At 37.1% G+C, this 19769-nt stretch overlaps 1 protein-coding gene and 1 pseudogene across 1 annotated transcript; both read right to left on the bottom strand.

Moving 5' to 3' along the window:
• Positions 1-603: 603 nt before the first annotated feature.
• LOC130219170 (cytochrome P450 2F2-like) lies at positions 604-6619 on the bottom strand (annotated as a pseudogene).
• Positions 6620-10346: 3727 nt separating this feature from the next.
• LOC130219169 (cytochrome P450 2F2-like) lies at positions 10347-18429 on the bottom strand. The gene is made up of 9 exons (XM_056451473.1): positions 18212-18429; positions 17978-18140; positions 14321-14473; positions 14027-14187; positions 13336-13509; positions 13019-13157; positions 12555-12742; positions 12335-12476; positions 10347-10930 (listed from the first exon to the last, which is right to left on the bottom strand). Exons 1-9 carry the CDS (start codon positions 18371-18373, stop codon positions 10737-10739), a joined length of 1476 nt encoding a protein of 491 aa, XP_056307448.1. The 5' UTR covers positions 18374-18429; the 3' UTR covers positions 10347-10736.
• Between the last annotated feature and the right edge of the window lie 1340 nt (positions 18430-19769).

The raw sequence follows: 19769 nt of genomic DNA, 5'->3' as shown, positions 1-19769 counted from the left end.
GTGGAGTTTGCTCTCACCGTGTTTGTGTGGGTTTCCTCCGAGTGCTCCGGATTCCTCTACAGTCCAAAGACATGCGGTGAATTGGGTGCTAAATTGTGCGCATAGTGTATGTGTGTGAATGAGAGTGTGTGAGTGTTTCCCAGTGATGGGTTGCAGATGGAAGGGCATCCACTAGGTAAAACATATACTGGATAAGTTGGTGGTTCATTCCGCTGTGGCAACCCCTGATTAATAAAGGGACTAAGCCGGAAAGAAATGAACAAATGTTTCATTCAGACATAACTACACTTCAAAGTGAACATCTGAACTGTCCAAAAGATTTATTTTACAAAACTGTGCTGTTTTATAGGAATGTCTCAAAGCAATGTCTCAGACCTCAATAGACCTTTATTGTGTTGGTGGACAAGACAAACTAACAAAAGTACATTTGAAACATACATCATTCATCCTCTTCAATTCATGGTAGGTCCATATTGAAGGATTACAATGTTCTTGATAAAAATAGTTTACATAGTAAAAATTGTTTTGAAAATGTGTAAAAATTAAAAGTTAATGGTTTAAAAAGTAAAATCAAGTGAACTTTTACCACAAGAACCTGACTGTTATCACTGTCAGCATTAAGATTCAATGTTTAACTGTGTTTCTCTGCCTGATGTGCATTCTGTAGGGTTTGGGTGTCATGGTAAGCCCGAATACAGGGGTGTAATCTGGTTTCCCAGCATCTTTGGGCCACACAAACTGATAACGCCGCAACAGAGTGACAAAAACCAAGAAGAGCTCCGTACGGGCCAGACCCTCACCCAGACACACACGGGGACCTGTAAAAAAACACAGTGGCACTAAGTGACCTGTTTGAACAGAATAAAATACAAAATATAGCAGCAAGCATGAACTATTGGGGTGCGAGTGCTTAAAGGCCTTTATGCAAAGATAAAATGAATTATTTAATAAATATACAATCATGAAAAATTATTTTTATCCATTTCTGGTTATTTGCAAAATAAATACAGCAGATGTTAGCTTTATAGACTTGTTTAGGACTTTTTTTGGTGTATTTACTCACACCCATTTTGTGAATAACCCAATTTGTCACCTTGCAATTATAAGGTTCTATCTGCATTCGGAATGATTTTGAGATATTGAGCTTCAAATATTTAGCATTCCATATAGCAAATAATATGTGTGTGACAGTACATTCATACATTAACATGACAGAGACCTGAACTGTATTCTACATGTAAATTATCAAAATTCTCTTAAATTTGCAAACTGGGGTAAATAAAACAGGGCAAAATGCAGATTGAACCTTGAAAGTCATTTTTGGCTTGGAATTAAGGTCCTATCTGGCAGATCATTCATTGAAGCATTACTTTTCAAGAAATACAATCAAAACATTAAAATTGGTGTTGCAATAATATGTTGATGCTTGAGAAAGTAAAATTTCTGCGCTTTAAAACATTTATTTAAGGTTTTAGGATGAATATTTTGTTCTTGTTCAAATTAAACATACAAGACTGCTAAATATTTTGTCCAGTGCAGATGTTAATTTTATGTAATTAATATGATAGTATTTATTGAATTTTATAATTTATATGAACTATTAAATTTTATTTATTGAATTATATGCCCTATGAATCAAATTAAGTATTTTCCCTTCAAGGCTTAATATTAAAATTAAAATTTTTTAAAGAAAACAGGAAATGAACAAATGAGTTTAATAAAAACTGAAAAATGTTTCACTGTCTATATATACACAAATAAAAAAATTAATAACTGTTTCTTTTTCAACAATGCAAAATTTAACATTTCATCTCAATGTCAAAAAATGCTTCTAAATCATCACATTGACACAAATCTCATCAGTTTCAGGTTTCTTCTACATTTTTTGTGGTGCGGCATTATTTAGTCGACTCTGATTTTGTGTTTCTTTCTGGTCTTTCCCGCTGTCAACAGAGCAGTCCAGCGGAATGACAAAGAAAGCTGATCCTGATTGGTCCTCATGCATGCATTCGAAATGCTGATTGGCTCACAGAAATAACTTTATAGAGCCAAACTAGAGTTTGACTTTGTAGATAAAATCTTTCTTGTTTTTTAAATAAAAAGTCCAAAAATGTAAACAACTTGTACAAAAACATCACATGATGTAAATAAATAGTCATTTAATAAGAATATATGAATAATTCAATTTTGACAAAAATGTCAGATAGAACCTTGTAATTCTATAGTGACAAATTGCACAGTAATGGTTTCTGAGACTTTTGGAATAATCTCATATATTTGTTGGGCAATATTTGTCCGGTGGCTGTGATCCTAACTTTGCTATCAGATGAATAACTGTTGCTATCTTTTAAAACACTTTACAAATTGCATCACTGGATATTTATTGAGCAGTTTAGCAGTCATGAGCGATTTAATGCATTTGATTGCTTTAGCGACACCATCAGACTGATTGGGGTGTAGAAGGTGTGAGACTTACTGTGATTTACTGTGTTACAATTTAAGGTTTGGGCTGCCTGATCATTGTCAGGGCAGCATGGTAATTAAAATACTAATAATTACAACAGAATTTCAGTGCTGTGCTTGAATACTTAAAAGCTGTTACCTGTGGAGAAGGGTATGAAGGCCTCAGGCTTTTCAAACTGGCCCTGTTCATTCAGGAAGTTTGCTGGGTTGAACTCATAAGGGAACTTCCACTGACCTTTTTCTTTTAGGACGATAGTGAGGTTGGGAATGATTACAGTTCCCTGACGAGCAAAAAACAGTTGATTTGAGTTTATATACCAGTTTGTTTTGAAGCGTTTAAGTCTCTTCAAAGTTTCCTCACCTTTGGGATGTTGTAGCCCATTAGCTCGGTGTCTCTTGTGGTGCAGTGCAACACACTTAGTGGTACAGTGTTAGAGACACGCTGAACCTCATGAATCACAGCCAGTGTGTACGGCATATTGTGCCTGTCTTCATACGACGCCTGATCTTTATCCTTCAGAACATCATCAATCTCCTGCTGGCATTTCACTGGTGACAAAACAAGGCTGTGTTTGACTGTTCAAGCTCATTTTGAGGCGCTAGCTTTGCTAACATGCTAACATACTTCTGAAAATATAAAACATTAACAAATAAAAATTCAAACTGGTTTAAATTAAGACAGATTTAATAATCTGCGCTCAAACCTTGCACGTCTGGGTGGTTCATGAGGTAGAGGAAAGCAGTGAGGAGGGTGTTAGAAATGGTGTCGGTCCCTGCAGAGTGCAAATCGTGAACGTTCACAACAAGCTGGTCTTCAGAAAAGGTGGAAACATTGTTTTTTACCTGGGGAATGCGAAATATCATTAGTCTCAATGGAAGGTTCACATCTAACATTTATAGATTGTGAATTATTAAATGTGTACTCAGATATTTGTATGTCAACAGAAAGTGGCACCTTATCAAGCTCATCCAGATAGCAGTCGATGAAGTCTCTCGGCTTTCCTGGGACTCTTGTGCTCTTGTGTTCGTCAATCAGCTTCAGGTTCATACTTTTTATTGTTTTCATATTATCCCATGCTTTTTTAAAAGGCAGGGGCAGGATTCTCAATAATGGAAGCGTGTCGTATATCTGGTAGAAAAGAATATAAAATATCAGCTGTTGCCACCAATTACATACAACCACCAATTGGCATATGTTTTATTGGCATAAGCCCTTCTAGCCACCACCAAATACTGAGAGTACAACCCTTAGTGCTGGGAAACACCCACAAACTCACCCATTCACATACTATGGCCAATTTAGTTTATTTCAGTTCATGTAGTACTCTCTAGAATGAGAAGGTCCATGCCCGTAATAGCATACTGTATCTCCTTCCTCTAATTATTGAACATCTCTTGTCTAGAAATGTTTAAACTATGTTCTGACAGCATTGATATTTCATGGCAGAGAGGTTCTGTACAGCATTATGGGTAATGCAGTTTTCTGTGCAGATTCCTCTAGCGAACATGAGTGTTTTAAAATTAAAATAAATGTGTGTGAACAGATGGATTCAGCTCACTACATGACATTTGATGTACTAATATGTAAATCAAGCATTACTTGGTCATGAACTATTGATGAGTTAAGGTATGCGCTAATCAAGAACTAATTTTAATGAGTCACATGAATTCATGTGTGAATAATGGCTACCTTTATTTCTTGTTAGTTCATGTTTGTTAATGTATTAATTAATACTTTAGTTTTGAATATGTCATGTTATGGCTTTACTTGAAGGAGTGCATGTTTACATTGAAAAACAATAGAAAAGTGTTCTGCCTACTTAAAAATGAACAGTTTAAACCAACCCAGGCTCATTCTGATTACGTACCCCTATATAAATTTCTGGAGAGAGCAAAATACGTCTCAGGAGCGATGTTTTTTTGCAGTTTTTGTTTTTGTGAATCCACACGAGGCCACTGTGTATGCTTTTTCAGATCTGAAATTTATCTCGCGAGTGCCATTCGTGCCTGCTGTTCTCGTTAAAATCCCCCAAAGGCCGCTGTTGACTTACTGACTGACTGACTGACCAACCGACCGATCCCCCACCCTCCAATAGCAACAACCAATAGTATTTTAAAAAACACCTATTGACCCACCCACCCCTTCCTTAAACCCAACCGCAGTGTTTTGAAAAGCGATCCAGACAAATAAAAGCCCTTTGATTTTTATGAAGTTTTCAGATTTTACCACATTCTCACTTTGTTATTTAATTGTTTATTTTATTTTTATTCTTAGCTGTTGAGCTAACTGGACAAACTGGTAACAGCAGGAAAGCCGTCCATACGGAAGTAAGCGGTCAGCTGGTAAGCACGAAAAAGAATAGCGTCATACCGCTCCATAATGTTCGTTCTAAAGATGAAATGCAGCCATACTGACTTCTGGCTACATAATTCACGATCTCCAGAAATGTATACAGGGCTACATTTTCAGAATGAGCCTATGTTGGTTTAAACAAAGCAGTTCATGAGTAGAATGAGTCAATGATAATGTGCCACTCCAAGTAAAGTGATGATATAAAGATACATTAACAGGTCAATAGTTCATGTTAGTTAAAATTAGCTTAAACGAAAGCATTAATGAATACATTAATTAACAAACAAGAACTAACACAATTTTAAGGTAACCATTATTTGCACATAAACTCATGTGACTCATGTTTAAAGTAAGTTCTTGGTTAGTGCATGTCTTAACTAGTTCATAATGAAGTAATGTTTAGTTATAGTACGTCATTATTTATGTATGGTTATTTTAAAGTGTTCCCAAAAAACTATTCCCATGTGGAGGAACTTTTTACTTTCCAGCATCCAATAAGAAGGGAAAGATAGAGAGAAAATACAGTTGTTAAGTGATTTCACAGTTTTGATCTGAAAGCTCACCATGTTCCAGGGCCCATTGAGAATCTTTGAAACCTCATTAAGGAGCTTGGCGTAGCATCGAATGAATTTACTGTTGTGATCAAAACGGCATCCGAACACAACCAGACTGATAACATTTGATGCAATATTGTGAAACATAATCTGAGGATCCACTGTTTTTCCTGTAAAAATGTTTGAAAAACATTAAGAACATTTACTTGCCAACTGAAATCTAAAAGAAAATTGTCTCTGAGAAATAAAAAACACAAATAAATACCTGTGTTTTTGTCAAGGTAGTCAACAACATGTGAAATTTCCCCCAGAATTCTTTCCTCCATGGACTGCTTTCCCAGACCAAAATTCCTTAGAATCATGAGAGCAAAACGTCGATGATCCTTCCAAAGTGGTCCATGATCCGCCAACACAATACCTTTTAAAAATAATGTCATTAAGAGTTGTGGCGATTCCAGCCCTATAGACATCCAGGACAGCGTGTATTAGGAGTTACCTTTATTCTCTGTGATATGACTGATCATTAAGTCTTGAGGTCGTCCTGAAAAGTCTTGAGCTTTGGTAACCAGAGCTTCCTTAATAACCTCCAAACTGTTCAGAAAAACTGCTGGCCTCGATCCGGTATAAAGGCTGAATATTTTCCCATATTTCTCTGCAAGCTAAAAGAAAAGCAAAACATTATTTTACAAACAAGTAGAAATGTTGGAACTCAAGATGAGAAGTAGCGAGCCATACCCTTTCAAACTCCTTTAGAGGATTAGCCAGGTTGATCTGAAGCAGATTTCCAAATATAGGAACAGGACGAGGTCCAGGAGGAAAATTCTTCGGCCTCTGTATCCGGATGAGAAAGAAGATGAGCAAGATGCATATCAAAACAAGAACCGAGGAACCCAACATGCTTACTGATGTCCAGCTTTTGTGACTCAAGCAAAACAAGTGTGTACTAGACAGGCCTTCCTAGACCTCTTTATATCAGGGCTTTTCTCAGAGAGACTGCCACATTCTGCTGAAATGATACCACTTTTATTTTATCATTTGATGAGATCAGGGTCAAAGATGCCAGTATCCTTTTGTTCATCAACTGATCTGATCACCATTTGATCCTTCGCTGAGATTGAAGGTGTGAAAAAACACTGATTCACTAATGTGGTTCGGTGGTTGCAGTGGAAGCAGAGTATGTTTGCTCTATTTTGCGTCCAGTTGTGTGTTCTCAATGAGGGAACAAATGAATGGTGATCAGATCAGTTACTGACCAAAGGATATTGGCATCTTTGTCCCTGACCTCATCAAATGATCAGCTTAGTCAAAGATAAATCAGTTTCAGGGGTTACAATATCACATCAACCCTCTTCTCCTGCTTACCAAAAGGTGGAATAAGAAGAAGACGGTTATGGATCTGAAAATGGGTCATTGAATATCCCTCCTAACCAAAAAAAATGTCCTCAATGATAATTCAAATATTCCTGGTTTCATCCGTATGTTTGTGTGGCTAAGTGTGTATTATGTTCATGGATCAATGGGGTATATGCACATGGACTTTTAATTTCAGTCAGCCAGCCTCAGGGCTTCCGGTTAATTGTCATCCTATACAAATTTGCTGCATTTAAGATCTTATTTTTTATTAAAACAGCGATCTTCACTGCCTGGCTGTGATACGATATAAAGTAGGTATGTGGTACAGGTGAATTGGGTTGGCCAAATTGTCCGTAGTGTGTGTATGTGTGCGAATGAGTGTGAATGGGTTTCCCAGTGATGGGTTGCGGCTGGAAGGGCATCAGCTGCGTAAAACGTGCTGGATAAGTTGGTGGTTCATTCCGCTGTGGTGACCCCAGATTAATAAAGGGACTAAAAAGAAAATGAATGAATTTTACCCCAGTATTTTCAATGGAGTTTCTGCGCTAGCCTGCTGCTAATGACGGCACCTCAGTTTAAACGGTCTTTCATCTCTTTTTACGCTTTAACAACTAAATGAATGCTTAAGTCTATTTTACTGAATATATTGTAATTACATTACAACATCGATACTGTAAAAGGAACCGTATGAAATTAAAAATAGCCACATAAAGCTTTCACCGGAAGTTCATCATTGGCTGAAACACATTAGCTGGGCATATATAGCCCATTCTAAGGTCAGGAAGCTCATAAATGGGAAACAATTAAAGTTGCACAGGTGCATTTAGGGAGTTTGGAACAGCAACGAGATTAATGACCACAATTTTAGTGCCTCAAATCTCAAAAACCTTTTAGATTCTGTTACTTTAGCACGTCAGCATGTGATTTTCCCTTTATAAAAGGGTCTACTTGAGAATTTTCACATACGCAAAAGTCTTGGACTTTAAAAAACAAGCATTAATTAACAAGTTTCATATTTAAAGATTTACATTTTTTTTCTGTATATTTAAGGTTGTGAATTGTATTATGGGATGTCGATCTCTGCTCTGTGGACTTTTGATGATGACAATTCAACTGTGCATTTTATCAAAGTGACTAAAGTTACTATCAAAGTTACTAAAGTTTTAGTGGCTTGGAACAATATATTGTATAATAAATAATATATAGAACTTTAAGTCTTTAAAAGAGGGTGTAACGGTGGCGCAGTGGGTAGAACGCTTCAAAGCAGAAAGGTCGCTAGTTTGAGCCTCGGCTGGGTCAGTTGACATTTCTGTGTGTAGTTTGCATGTACTCCCTGTGTTCGTGTGGGTTTCCTCCGGGTGCTCCAGTTTACCCCACAAGTCCAAAGACATGTGGTATAGGTGAATTGGGAAGGCTAAATTGTCCATAGTGTATGTATGTGTATGAATGAGTGTGCATGTATGTTTCCCAGTGATGAGTTGTAGCTGGATGGGCATCCGCTGTGTAAAACATATGTTGAATAAGTTGGTGGTTCAGTCCACTGTGCCAACCCCAGATTAATAAAGGGACCAAGCTGAAAAGTAAATGAATAAATGTATGAAATGTAAAAGAAAAAGTATACTGGCAGTTTATTTCACAGAAAAAAAAAGTTGTTAAAAGAAAGATCAAGCTCTCACAATGCAATTAAAAATCATAAAGAAAGAAAGAAAGAAAGAAAGAAAAACATAAATCACAAAATATGGAAGCGTTAATTTACAGATATTTTTACAGTGTGCATAGCTTTTTACACACTTATTTTCGGCCACAATTAGTCAATGCAAATCTCCTGAGGAATGTACATCTATATTAAATTTAGACAACAAATGAATGGTTCTTTATGCTCAATTATGTCAACAGTTAAAAACAAAACTGTGTCCATGAAAAAAAAAATTCAAATAAACCTATTTTACTGGCACCTACCTCAGTGCTTGAATGTGTTTGCATAAAATTTTGGTATCACTTTATTTTGATGGTGCCTTTAACACATTTTTTGGATTTTAAGTTACATTGCATCTACATGCCAACTAATTCTCACTAGATTATAAGTAGAGTGTTAGGTTGGGTTTAGGGTTAGTGTAAGTTGACATGTACTTGCAAAGTTTCTTAGAGCCGGTTAAATGTCTGTTGAAGGAGCAGTATCAGCAGATATTAAGCAGACAGTCTACTAATACTAAACTGAGAGGTAGTTGGCACTTGGCATGTAGCAGCAATGCAACTTTTAGTCAACATTAATGTGCAATAGGAACCATCAAAATAAAGTCTTACCAAAAAGCTAAAGTTTTGTGTAGTCAAACTGACAAGCTTGCATTATAGGCTTATTATCTTCCTGGTTATGATGAAAAATAGTGAAAAATGCATAATTATTCTGAGGAGAAATATTATGAATTAATTCTTGACAAAAACTTTGCTGTCCCCACAAAGATAATACCCATAAATAAATAGCTGCCAATATGAATCCAATTTTTTATAAGATTTAGCCATCTTTTCACAGTTAGTAAGTGTATTTTAAACAGTATTTGGTCTTGAAAATATCTGTTTTGTTCAAAGAACTGATGAACTTTTAAATAGATCATTTTAAACAAAAAATATCTTAAAGAAATATTGTTAATGTCTATGTAATGCATTTGCATTTGTTGTTTTAGTGATCATATAATGAACATATACAGTTGAAATCAGAATTATTAGCCCCTCTTTGAATTTTTTTCTTTTTTTAAATATTTCCCAAATGATGATTAACAGAGCAAGGAAATTTTCACAGTATGTCTGATCATATTTTTTTCTTCTGGAGAAAGTCTTATTTGTTTTATTTTGAATAGAATAAAAAGAATTTTTTAGAAACTATTTTAAGGTCAAAATTATTCGCCCCTTTAAGCTATGTATATATATTTTTTGATAGTCTACAGAACAAACCATTGTATATAATAACTTGCCTAATTACCCTAACCTGCCTAGTTAACCTAATTAACCTAGTTAAGCCTTTAAATGTCACTTTAAGCTGTATAGACGTGTCTAGAAAAATATCTAATCAATTATAATTTACTGTCATCAAGGCAAAGATAAAATAAATCAGTTATTAGAAATGAGTTATTAAAACTATTATGTTTAGAAATGTGTTGAAAAAAAATCTTCTCTCCGTTAAACAGAAATTGGGGGAAAAAATAAACAGGGGGCTAATAATTCAGAGGGTTTAATAGACCTGACTTCATCTGTATACTTATTTCTCATTTTCTTTGTTAGAATACAAGAAAATACAGATTTGTTTATTTGGTGTAATTGTTTAAGACATGTGAAAGAGAATGCAAATGAGTGCAGCCTTAATTGAAACATTTTGGAGACTTTGTGTAATAGTATGAACTTGGAGTACACTTATTTTCTGTATGGATATTTAAGTTCTCCTCTTGGTAGAAGACATTCAGCATTGTAACTGCTCAGAGAAGATATTTCACCTATTATCATGACAAAGGTCATTTAATTATAGTTGAGATGATTTCTCTCAATGATTTAATTCAAAGTGAACATCGACGCTGTGCAAAGAGAAGATTTACTTCACAAATCTGTGATGTTATAGGAATGACTCAAAGAAATTATTGATTAGACCTTTATTGTGTTGGTTGAAAAGACAAAAGTACCATGTTAAAAGATTACAATTTTATTTAATAGTATCTGGATGCAGCCTTTAGGATGCAAGCTGTGATTGCATCGCTCAGAGATGCAATGTCAGACACAATGCACTCAATGGAGTTAGTGACGTCACAGTGACGGGTAGGGTTAGGGCTGGGGTTAGGTGAGCCCATTCAAAAGCATTGCATGCAATTCAGATTGCATCTGCACTGAGTCTGCAGCCAGACCCCTCTCATTTTATTGTTAATGTATCTACAGAAAAAAAAAATGTACTGAATTTTTACCTCCAGGGCCTGACTGTTATAATTGATTACCTGCAACTTTATATGCAGCAGTACTGTCAGCATTAAGATTCACTGTTTAACCATGTCTCTCTGCCTGATGTGCATTCTGTAGGGTTTGGGTGTCATGGTGAGCCCGAATACAGGGGTGTAATCTGGTTTCCCTGCATCTTTGGGCCACAGAAACTGATAACGCCGCAACAGAGTGACAAAAACCAAGAAGAGCTCCATACGGGCCAGACCCTCACCCAGACACACACGAGGACCTGGAAAAAACAACGAATGCAGGATAAGTGAAAAAATATATAGCTACAAGTATAAACTACTGCAGTTCAAGTGCTTAAAAGGCACAGATAAAATAACTACTTTAGTAATGCTACAATCACTAAAATCAGGGATGAAAACTTTTTTTTTTGCCATTTCTAGTCATTTGCAAAAGAAATACAACAGTTTTCAATTTCAGATTCATTTTTGTTTAGGAATTATAAGCAGTTTATATGGTATGTTTGACCATACCCCTTTTGTAAATGACCCTAAATATAATTGTTGACCTAGACAATTGCACTATAGTGGTTTCATTAAGACTGACTAAAAAATCTTAGGACTAAAAAATGCAGGTTTCTCAAAGAATCTCAGATATTTGATGGTCAATCTGTCTGATGGCTAGGGACGGATTTAACCAATAAGTCAGGTAAGCATCCGCTTAGGGCCCCAGGAAATCTGGGTGCCCCCAATAAATATCTAGAAGTATAAATTATACCTATAAACTATATATATGTAATGTGAAATGCAGGGATCCCTTGGATGTGAAATACAAATGCAGAGTTTGAGAATGGTTAGGCAAGCAATGGTCAACACAGGGGCAAACAGATGTAGGAGAATCCAGATTCGTAGTCAAAATAACAGGCGAGTGGTCAGAAGGCAGACAGCAAACAGGGATAAACAATAAAACAAACAAAACAAAGCAAGGGTCAAAACCGGCAAGACAAGGCAATGAAAATGTGTTGTAATGTTCACAAACAGTATCACAAGACTCAGCAAAGGCTGTGTGTAAGTGTGCTGTATAAATAGTCCAACTAATCAGACTTTGATCGCGTTTGAAAGTGAAGAGTGTGGGGTGGGGGGGGTTAGGAGCGGGCCCTTGATAATGTCTCTGGCGGCCCCCTAAATGTATGGGCCCTTAGAATCGTCCTAAACGATTCGTCCTGTAATAATAATATTACAAAATAAAATATGCATTATGGAGCATTCCAACAGTAAAATTTATAAAAATATATGGCTAGAACTGCTTAGGGTCCCAAAATCACTACATCCACCCCTGCTGATGGCAGTAATCTTAAGTTTGGTTTCGCATGAATAACAGTTGTGTTCACGTGACAACTTTTTAAAGCACTTGAAAATTGCAATGACGTCCCAAGTGGTTACTGGGTTGTTCAGAAAATACAAATATATTAATTGAGCAATTTCGTGCTTATGATTGCTATAGCGCCACCATCAGACTGATTGGGGTGACTTTTAGTGACACTGTAGAAGGTGTGAGAACTACCGTGATTTACTGTATTACAATTTAAGGTTTGGGCTGCCTGAGCAGTGTTAGGGCAGCATGGTGATCTATGAAAATCCTAACATTTACTACAGAGTTTCAGTGCTTTGCTTGAATGCTTAAAAACCTGTGGAGAAGGGTATGAAGGCCTCAGGCTTCTCAAACTGGCCCTGCTCATTCAGGAAGTTTGCTGGGTTGAACTCGTGAGGAAACTTCCACTGACCTTCTTCTTTTAGGACGATAGTGAGGTTGGGAATGATTAAGGTTCCCTGACAAATCAGAAACAGTTGATTACAGTTTATAACAGTTTTGAAGTAAAATAACCTTTAGTCTGAAGGTGTCCTCACCTTTGGGATGTTGTAGCCCATTAGCTCTGTGTCTTTTGTGGTGCAGTGAAACACACTTAGTGGTACAGTGTTAGCGACACGCTGAACCTCATGAATCACAGCCTGTGTGTACGGCATATTGTCTCGGTCTTCATATGACGCCTGATCTTTACCCTCCAGAACATCATCAATCTCTTGCTGGCATTTTACTGGTAAGAAAACAAGACTGTGTTTGACTGTTCAAGCTCCGTTTTAGGTGCTAGCTTTGCTAACATGCTAACATATTTCAAACAGCAATCAAACATCACAACAAATCAAATATTTGATTTAAGTACGAATTACACTTCAAAACTGTCATTGTAATTTCTGTTTTAGTGTCGCTTAACAATACAACAACAGGTTTCCGTTCCTGTTGATACTCCTTTCTCTGGTTTAAACCTGGTTTAAATGAAGCCAAAATGAATGTGTGCTTTTCAAACTCAAACCTTGCACCTCTGGGTGGTTCATGAGGTAGAGGAAAGCAGTGAGGAGGGTGTTAGAAGTGGTGTCGGTCCCTGCAAAGTACAGATCCAAAGTATACATGAGGAGCTGGTCTTCGGAAAAGGTGGAAACATCATTTTTTCTCTGAGGAATGTAAGATATCTTTAATTTGAGTCTCAAACAGTGGTGCATAAATAGTATCTATAGATTCCAATAATAAACATTGTGAAACTCTTATTCTTATTAAGTGTTTTAAGGTGAAGGTTTCAAAGTGTTTTCAAAGTGAGGTTTTTAGACCACTGCATGTCAGAAAAATACACACCTTATCAAGCTCATCAAGATAGCAGTCAATGAAGTCTCTGGGCTTTCCTGGGACTCTTGTGCTCTTGTGTTCGTCAATCAGCTTCAGATTCATACCTTTTAATACCTTCACATGATCAAATGCTTTTTTAAAAGGCAGGGGCAGGATTCTCAATAAAGGAAATGTGTCATATATCTGTTATAAAAGAACATAAAATCTTTAAGAACATGTAGCTTAGAGATACCTCTAAATATTGAATAAATACACTTTTAGCAGATACTTCAATTTTAGGAAAATAGAACAAAAATATGCACTACAAAGATTTTTGCCCAATCAGATTTTCTCTATAATGAGAATATCAAATATTTCAGTATTTTGAAAGCTTACATGGCCTTTCGAAGCTAAAGACCTTATTGGCATACTTTTCTGGCTTTTCTGTACACAGCATTATGGGTATTGTAGCTTCTCTGTACATATTTCAGTATTTAATATGATTGTGTTCTGAAATAAGATGAATTTACGTTAACAGATGGATTCAGCAAAGCATTTACAATCGATTAACAACCTTGGAGCTCACAAGAGGTTCATTAAATAATTATCATTTATTGCTGAAGCCACTTTTCCTATGCAGCACCAAAAACAAAAGGATGAAAAAGAAAGAAAACTGCAGTAGTCAAGTGATTTTATAAGGTGTTTTGATCTGAGATCTTACCATGTTCCAGGGTCCATTGAGGATCTTTGAAATCTCAGTAATTCGCTGAATGTAGCACTGAAGGGTTTCACTGTTGTAATCAAAACGGCGTCCGAACAGAACCAGACTGATAACATTTGAAGCAACATTGTGGAACATAACTTGAGGATCCACTGTTTTACCTGTACAAATGTGAATTATTAAAAAAAAAGACAATGGTCTCCACCAAGAAAATGATAATAATAATAATAATAATAATAATTTTAAAAATACTTGCCAAAATCTGAAAGAAATAGAAAAATCACATATAAATACCTGTGTTTTTGTCAAGGTAACCAACAACGTGTGAAACTTCTTTCAGAATTCTCTCCTCCATGGACTGCTTCCCTAGACCAAAATTCCTCAGGGTCATGAGAGCAAAGCGCCGATGGTCCTTCCAAAGGGGTCCATAGTCAGCCAGCACAACACCTTCAGAAAATGTATAAAAGCAATTGAGAGTTGTGGGGATTTTAGCACTATTCTGTTTGGTTACCCATGCAAACATACAATGGTTCCCTTAACATTCCCATGTGGTTCCTATAGATACATTTAATGTTCTTAATTTTTTGATAACCAAAATTGTTCCCTGGACATTGCAGGGAGATTTATGTAACAGTGTAATGTGAGGGACGCTGACAATGGGGTTGAGGATCCAAATGCAGATTTATTATGAGAATGGTCAGTCAAGCAATGGTCAATACATAGGCAAGCAGATGCATACAGGGAATCCAAAGTCGTTGTCAATAAACCGGCGAATGGTCAGTTCCGGCGGCAAGCAATGTAAACTGAGGATGGCTGATGTGAAACAGACGTTTCGACAGTGTCGAGATCCCAAAGTGCAAGTGTTTCGAAACACTGCACCTAAGAATGATCTGAACCACCCAGGTCACGTGACTAAGGTAATTCAAAACACCCAGGTCACGTGACTTAAGTATTTCAAAACACCAGGTAACGTGACTAAAGTGATTCAATGCATCGGTCATTTCAGAAGCATTCCATAACCTGGGGAATCTGCGTTTGATTGACAGGGTCAGAAAAAACCTCTAGCTCATCTGGCCTAGTGGACTGTGAATCTGAATCTGAGTTTGAATCCCGACTTCAAATACTCTTAAATTGTGACTTGATGTATTTTTATAATGTTACTTTTTTATGACCAAAACAAGACAAATTTATTCACAACTGGCCTGTTTCCACTGAGTGGTATGGTACGGTTTGATTTGGTACGCTTTTACGGCCGTTTCCACTGTCAAAAGGCGTATTTCACCATTTCGAAAGGGTACCAAACATGAGAAAGGGTACCAAAAGGCAGAGCTAGACACGCAGCAGAATGCTATTGGTTTACAGAGATACGTCATCTGCTTACGCAACAAGCCAGAATGAAAACAAAGGATCCGCCATGTTTAAAATACACAGCCGAGAAGATTACAGCATAATTAAATATACATATAATAACGAGCCATGGTCGATCTGGGCTTAAACAAACCTTGTCATCGTCTTGATGAACAGCCACAAAGCCAAAAAGAAGAGCAGATTTACCCTGTGCTCCTAGGTTTTTTACAAGCCAGTCTGAAACGCGAGCGGTTTCGCTTTCTTGCTTGCGCTCGCCGTGCATCTATATCAGAAATAACAAACTTCTTGAGCTCATGATAATAACGTGCGCTTGATTATTGACGTGCTTTTGAAACCCGATCCTTTCAAAAACTGACAAACGCAAGAGTGAAGCGTGAAAAAAGAAGCACATTATTTTTTCAGCAAATGTGAACAAACTGCCATGTTTAACTATTATCATCACATTTTGGACTAATAGAATGATGGAATTACTCTCTAACAGAGGCTACATGTGCTGCTGAAGATTAAAGACACAGATAAGAGGTTTGCACTGACTGTGGGCTATACTGTGTGTTGTTTTTTTAACCTAAATAAGGACTAAATGTCTGCTGTGTGTAGTTCTTCTGTAGTTGGTAACATATCTGAGACTGTAAGGGTCTGTATGTGTTCATATATGTTGCATTTATTTATTTATTTTATATAATCGCAGACGTGACAGTAGTCACTGTCATTTCGCACTGTCATTGATCTGCAGTTATAATCAACTCATGTTCATAGAAAAGTTAGTAATAAACATTAATACAGAAGTATTTGTATATAAAGCATCTGTTTTGTGAGAAGTGCTTCTCATATGATAAGCGACCCGTACAGCTTTACTGTAGAAATTTTCTCGAGTGAAAATGACGTCGACTGAAACTCTCTGTCATACACCATGCCCACCAAAAGGGTACCCATGGAAGTGGAAACGCAAGCCTGATAAAGGTGACTCGAACCGACCCGAACCGTACCGTACTGTACCAGTAAGTGGAAATGAGCCAAAAGTGTTCATTCGGATCGTCAGACCAATGTTAAAGCAAAACATGTTACATAAAACAGAGCATTTAAAAACTAACATCTATAGCTGCATCACCCAGGATTCGAACCCATTAGCTCTGCATGCTAGTCAGGAACTCTCACCAATAAATCACTTGAAAAGTCAACTTTACAACATGGGGTAAAATTCCTCAATTTGCTTAACTGTTTCTTTACTGAAGCTGTTCCAGAGCAATACATAAAAAATGAACACTAGGCGTCACTGTAGAGACGGTTTGAAAAGTTTAGAAGCTTCGTCACATTTGCTTGGATTGTTTCAGTGTTTCATGAAGCCTCGCTTCTCCTACCACTAACATAAAAAGCAACGGTTAAAACATGGCAAGGCAAAGGAAACGCATCATAATATCACAAACAGTTAAATAGGCAACGGGTGTGTGTGTCTGTGCTGCTTTTAAAGTCCATGTAATCATTTCTGAACAACTTCAGCTGTGTGTGTTAGCAATCAGCAGAAAACCAGAACAGGTGTGAGTGTGTGGTGCATGACAGGATTTGTAGCCCATATGGTGACAGATTTGCTGTCTTGGTAGTCCCCAAAATAGAATGTTTCAAGAACATTTTCCTAACCTAGAGGGAACATTCTATTTACATTTAAGACAACTTTCAGGTTAGCCACTAGATAACATTCTGGGAGTGTTTTAGGAACCAAACAAGGTTAAAAAAAAGTCAAAAAAGTTGATTGTTGGAGCTTATGTTCACATACTCCTAAAATTAACTATGCTTTTTCTTTTACTTAATTAAATATTCAAACTACAATAATTAGATAAGGTCCTTGAATTTGATTGGTCAAGCAATAGAATTGCAAGTGTTGATGGGTGGTGAGGATTTTTCAATGACTCTAAAACAGTTTCTCAACCACGTTCCTGGAGGACCATCTGCTCTGACATTTTCCATATCTCCTTTACCAAACACACCTGATTAGCAGTGACTGAAAGACTAATGGGTGTGACAGACATAGGAGACATCCAAAACATGTGTTGGTGGTCCTCCAGGAACGTGGGTGGGAAACACTGCTCTAAAGCAACTCTAAATTTTACAAATGTTGCAAATTGAATTACACGTTCAGCCTCTGTTATTTTCAACTTCAACTTCAGAACCACTCCTACCTATTAGATAACTACCTCTAACCTGACATTTGGAAGGTGTTTACCAGTCAAAGCAAACTTTTCCAAAGAGTTCAGTTTGCTTTGGCATGCTGTTTTGAACAACTGGGGCACATTGTACAACAAGTTTATTTTGACCTAGTTTGGCCACTTTATAAAATGGACAAGGGAAACTTTTTCTTTACACCAGCAGATGGTGACATGTCATGAGTCATTCATTCATAATCATAATTCAAAATGTATTTAGAAATGACATGTTAATCCTGGGTTAACCCCAGTGACTGTAAAAACCCATTTGTTTCTATTTCTAAAATGCAAGTCACTCAAACTTACTTATAAAAGGAATATCACACTCATTAGATTGTGATTTTTCTCTTAACTGATATCTAAGACAGCTTTTATTAGGAATTACCTTTACACTCCGTGAGATGACTGATCATGAAGTCTTGAGGTCGACCTGAGAAGTCTTGAGCTTTGGTAACCAGAGCTTCCTTAATAACCTCAAAACTGTTCAGAAAAACTGCTGGCCTCGGTCCAGTGTACAGGCTGAAAATGTTCCCATATTTTTCTGCAAACTTAAAGCGGAAAATTGGTTTACAAACAGGAAGAAATGTTGGAACTCAAGATAAAAAGAAGAAAGCCATACTCTTTCAAACTCCTTCAAAGGATTTGCAAGGTTGAAGTGAAGCAGATTTCCAAATAAAGGAAGAGGAGGAGGTCCTGGAGGAAAATTTTTTGGTCTCTGGATCCGGATAAGGAAGAATACGAGCAAGATGCATATTAAAACAAGAACCGAGGAACCCAGCATGCTTACTGTTGTCCAGCTGTGGTCCCTCTGTTTCACTCAAGCAAAACAAGCTTGTAAACCTAATCACCCAGTCTCTTGGTATATTGCTATCTGCTTGCTGAACAGATACATTGGCCATTTTCCAGGAAAGATAAAGCGGAACTGGAACATACAATCTCTATTCAAAAGTTCACAACTCTTTATTCACCTGTATTTTGCTGGTCAACAAATCCATTCAGTAGAAGAAGCTGCGCCATATACCATAAACTTTTTTTTTATACTGTTGGTCTTAGATTATATATTTTTAGGGGTTTTATAGCCAGCAGTTTTTTATAATTAAAATAATTTTTATAATTGTATAAGAAAATATTGTTTATTAATTATTGCTCCTAGCATGGTGGCTCAGCAATTAGCACTGTTGGCTCACAGTAAAAAGGTTGCTGGTTGGATATCTGGCTCAAGCAGGAGGACTTTCTGTGCGGAGTTTGCATGTTCTTCCCATGGACGCGCGTAAGTCCAAAGACATGCAGTGCAAGTGAATTGGATAAACCGTAGTGTATTAGTGTGTGTTTGTGCATGTCTGTGGGTGTTTCTCAGCACTGTGGGTTGTACTCAGTGTTAGGTTGCAGCCGGAGGGGCATCCGCTGTTAAAAAAAGGTATTTATAGTAAATGGTGGTTCATTCTGCTGTGGTGATGCCTCATAAATCAGGGAACAAGCCTAAGCATAGTGAGTAATTAGGATGGATTAAATTGATCAAAAACTACACTCACCAGCCACTTTATTAAGTACACCTCTCCAACTCCAACTTGTTAACGCAAATTTCTAATCAGCAAATCACATGGCAGCAACTCAATGCATTTAGGCCTGTAGACATGGTCAAGACAATTTGCTGCAGGTCAAACCAAGAATTACAATGAGGAAGAAAGATGATTTAAGTGACTTTAAACGTGGCATGGTTGTTGGTGGCAGACGGGCTAGAGTATACTCAGAGTATTTCAAACCTTGAAGCGGATGGGCTACAGCAGCAGAAGACCACACTGGGTGCCACTGGGTTTCCTGTCAGCTAAGAAGAGAAAACTGCGGCTACAATTTGCACAGGCTCACCAAGATTGGAAAAACATTGCCTGGTCTGATGAAAATTTCTGTTTGGATGGTAGTTCAGAATTTGGCATCAACAACATGAAAGCATTGATCCATACTGCCTTGTATCAATAGTTCAGGCTGCTGGTGGTGGTGTAATGGTGTGGGGGATATTTTTTGGCACACTTTGGGCCCATTAGTACCAACTGAGCATCGTGTTAATGCATTACAGCCTACCTGAGTATTGTTGCTGACCATGTCCATCCCGTTATGACCACAGTGTACCCATCTTCTGATGGCTACTTTCAGCAGGATAACGCACCATGTCATAAAGC

This window comes from Danio aesculapii, chromosome 25 (assembly GCF_903798145.1).
Source record: "Danio aesculapii chromosome 25, fDanAes4.1, whole genome shotgun sequence".
Lineage (NCBI taxonomy): Eukaryota > Metazoa > Chordata > Actinopteri > Cypriniformes > Danionidae > Danio > Danio aesculapii.
The sequence above is the reverse complement of the archived record's forward strand: the minus strand, read 5'-3'. Positions and strand labels throughout refer to the sequence as shown.

Excerpts from the sequence above, each read along its gene's own strand:
- LOC130219169 (XM_056451473.1), bottom strand. The coding sequence starts at position 18,373 with ATGCTGGGTTCCTCGGTTCTTGTTTTAATATGCATCTTGCTCGTATTC. Across the intron at positions 18,141-18,211 it reads CTTTGAAGGAGTTTGAAAGA|TTTGCAGAAAAATATGGGAA; the intron begins GTATGGCTTTCT and ends TTCCGCTTTAAG. Across the intron at positions 12,477-12,554 it reads TGGGCTACAACATCCCAAAG|GGAACCTTAATCATTCCCAA; the intron begins GTGAGGACACCT and ends CTGATTTGTCAG.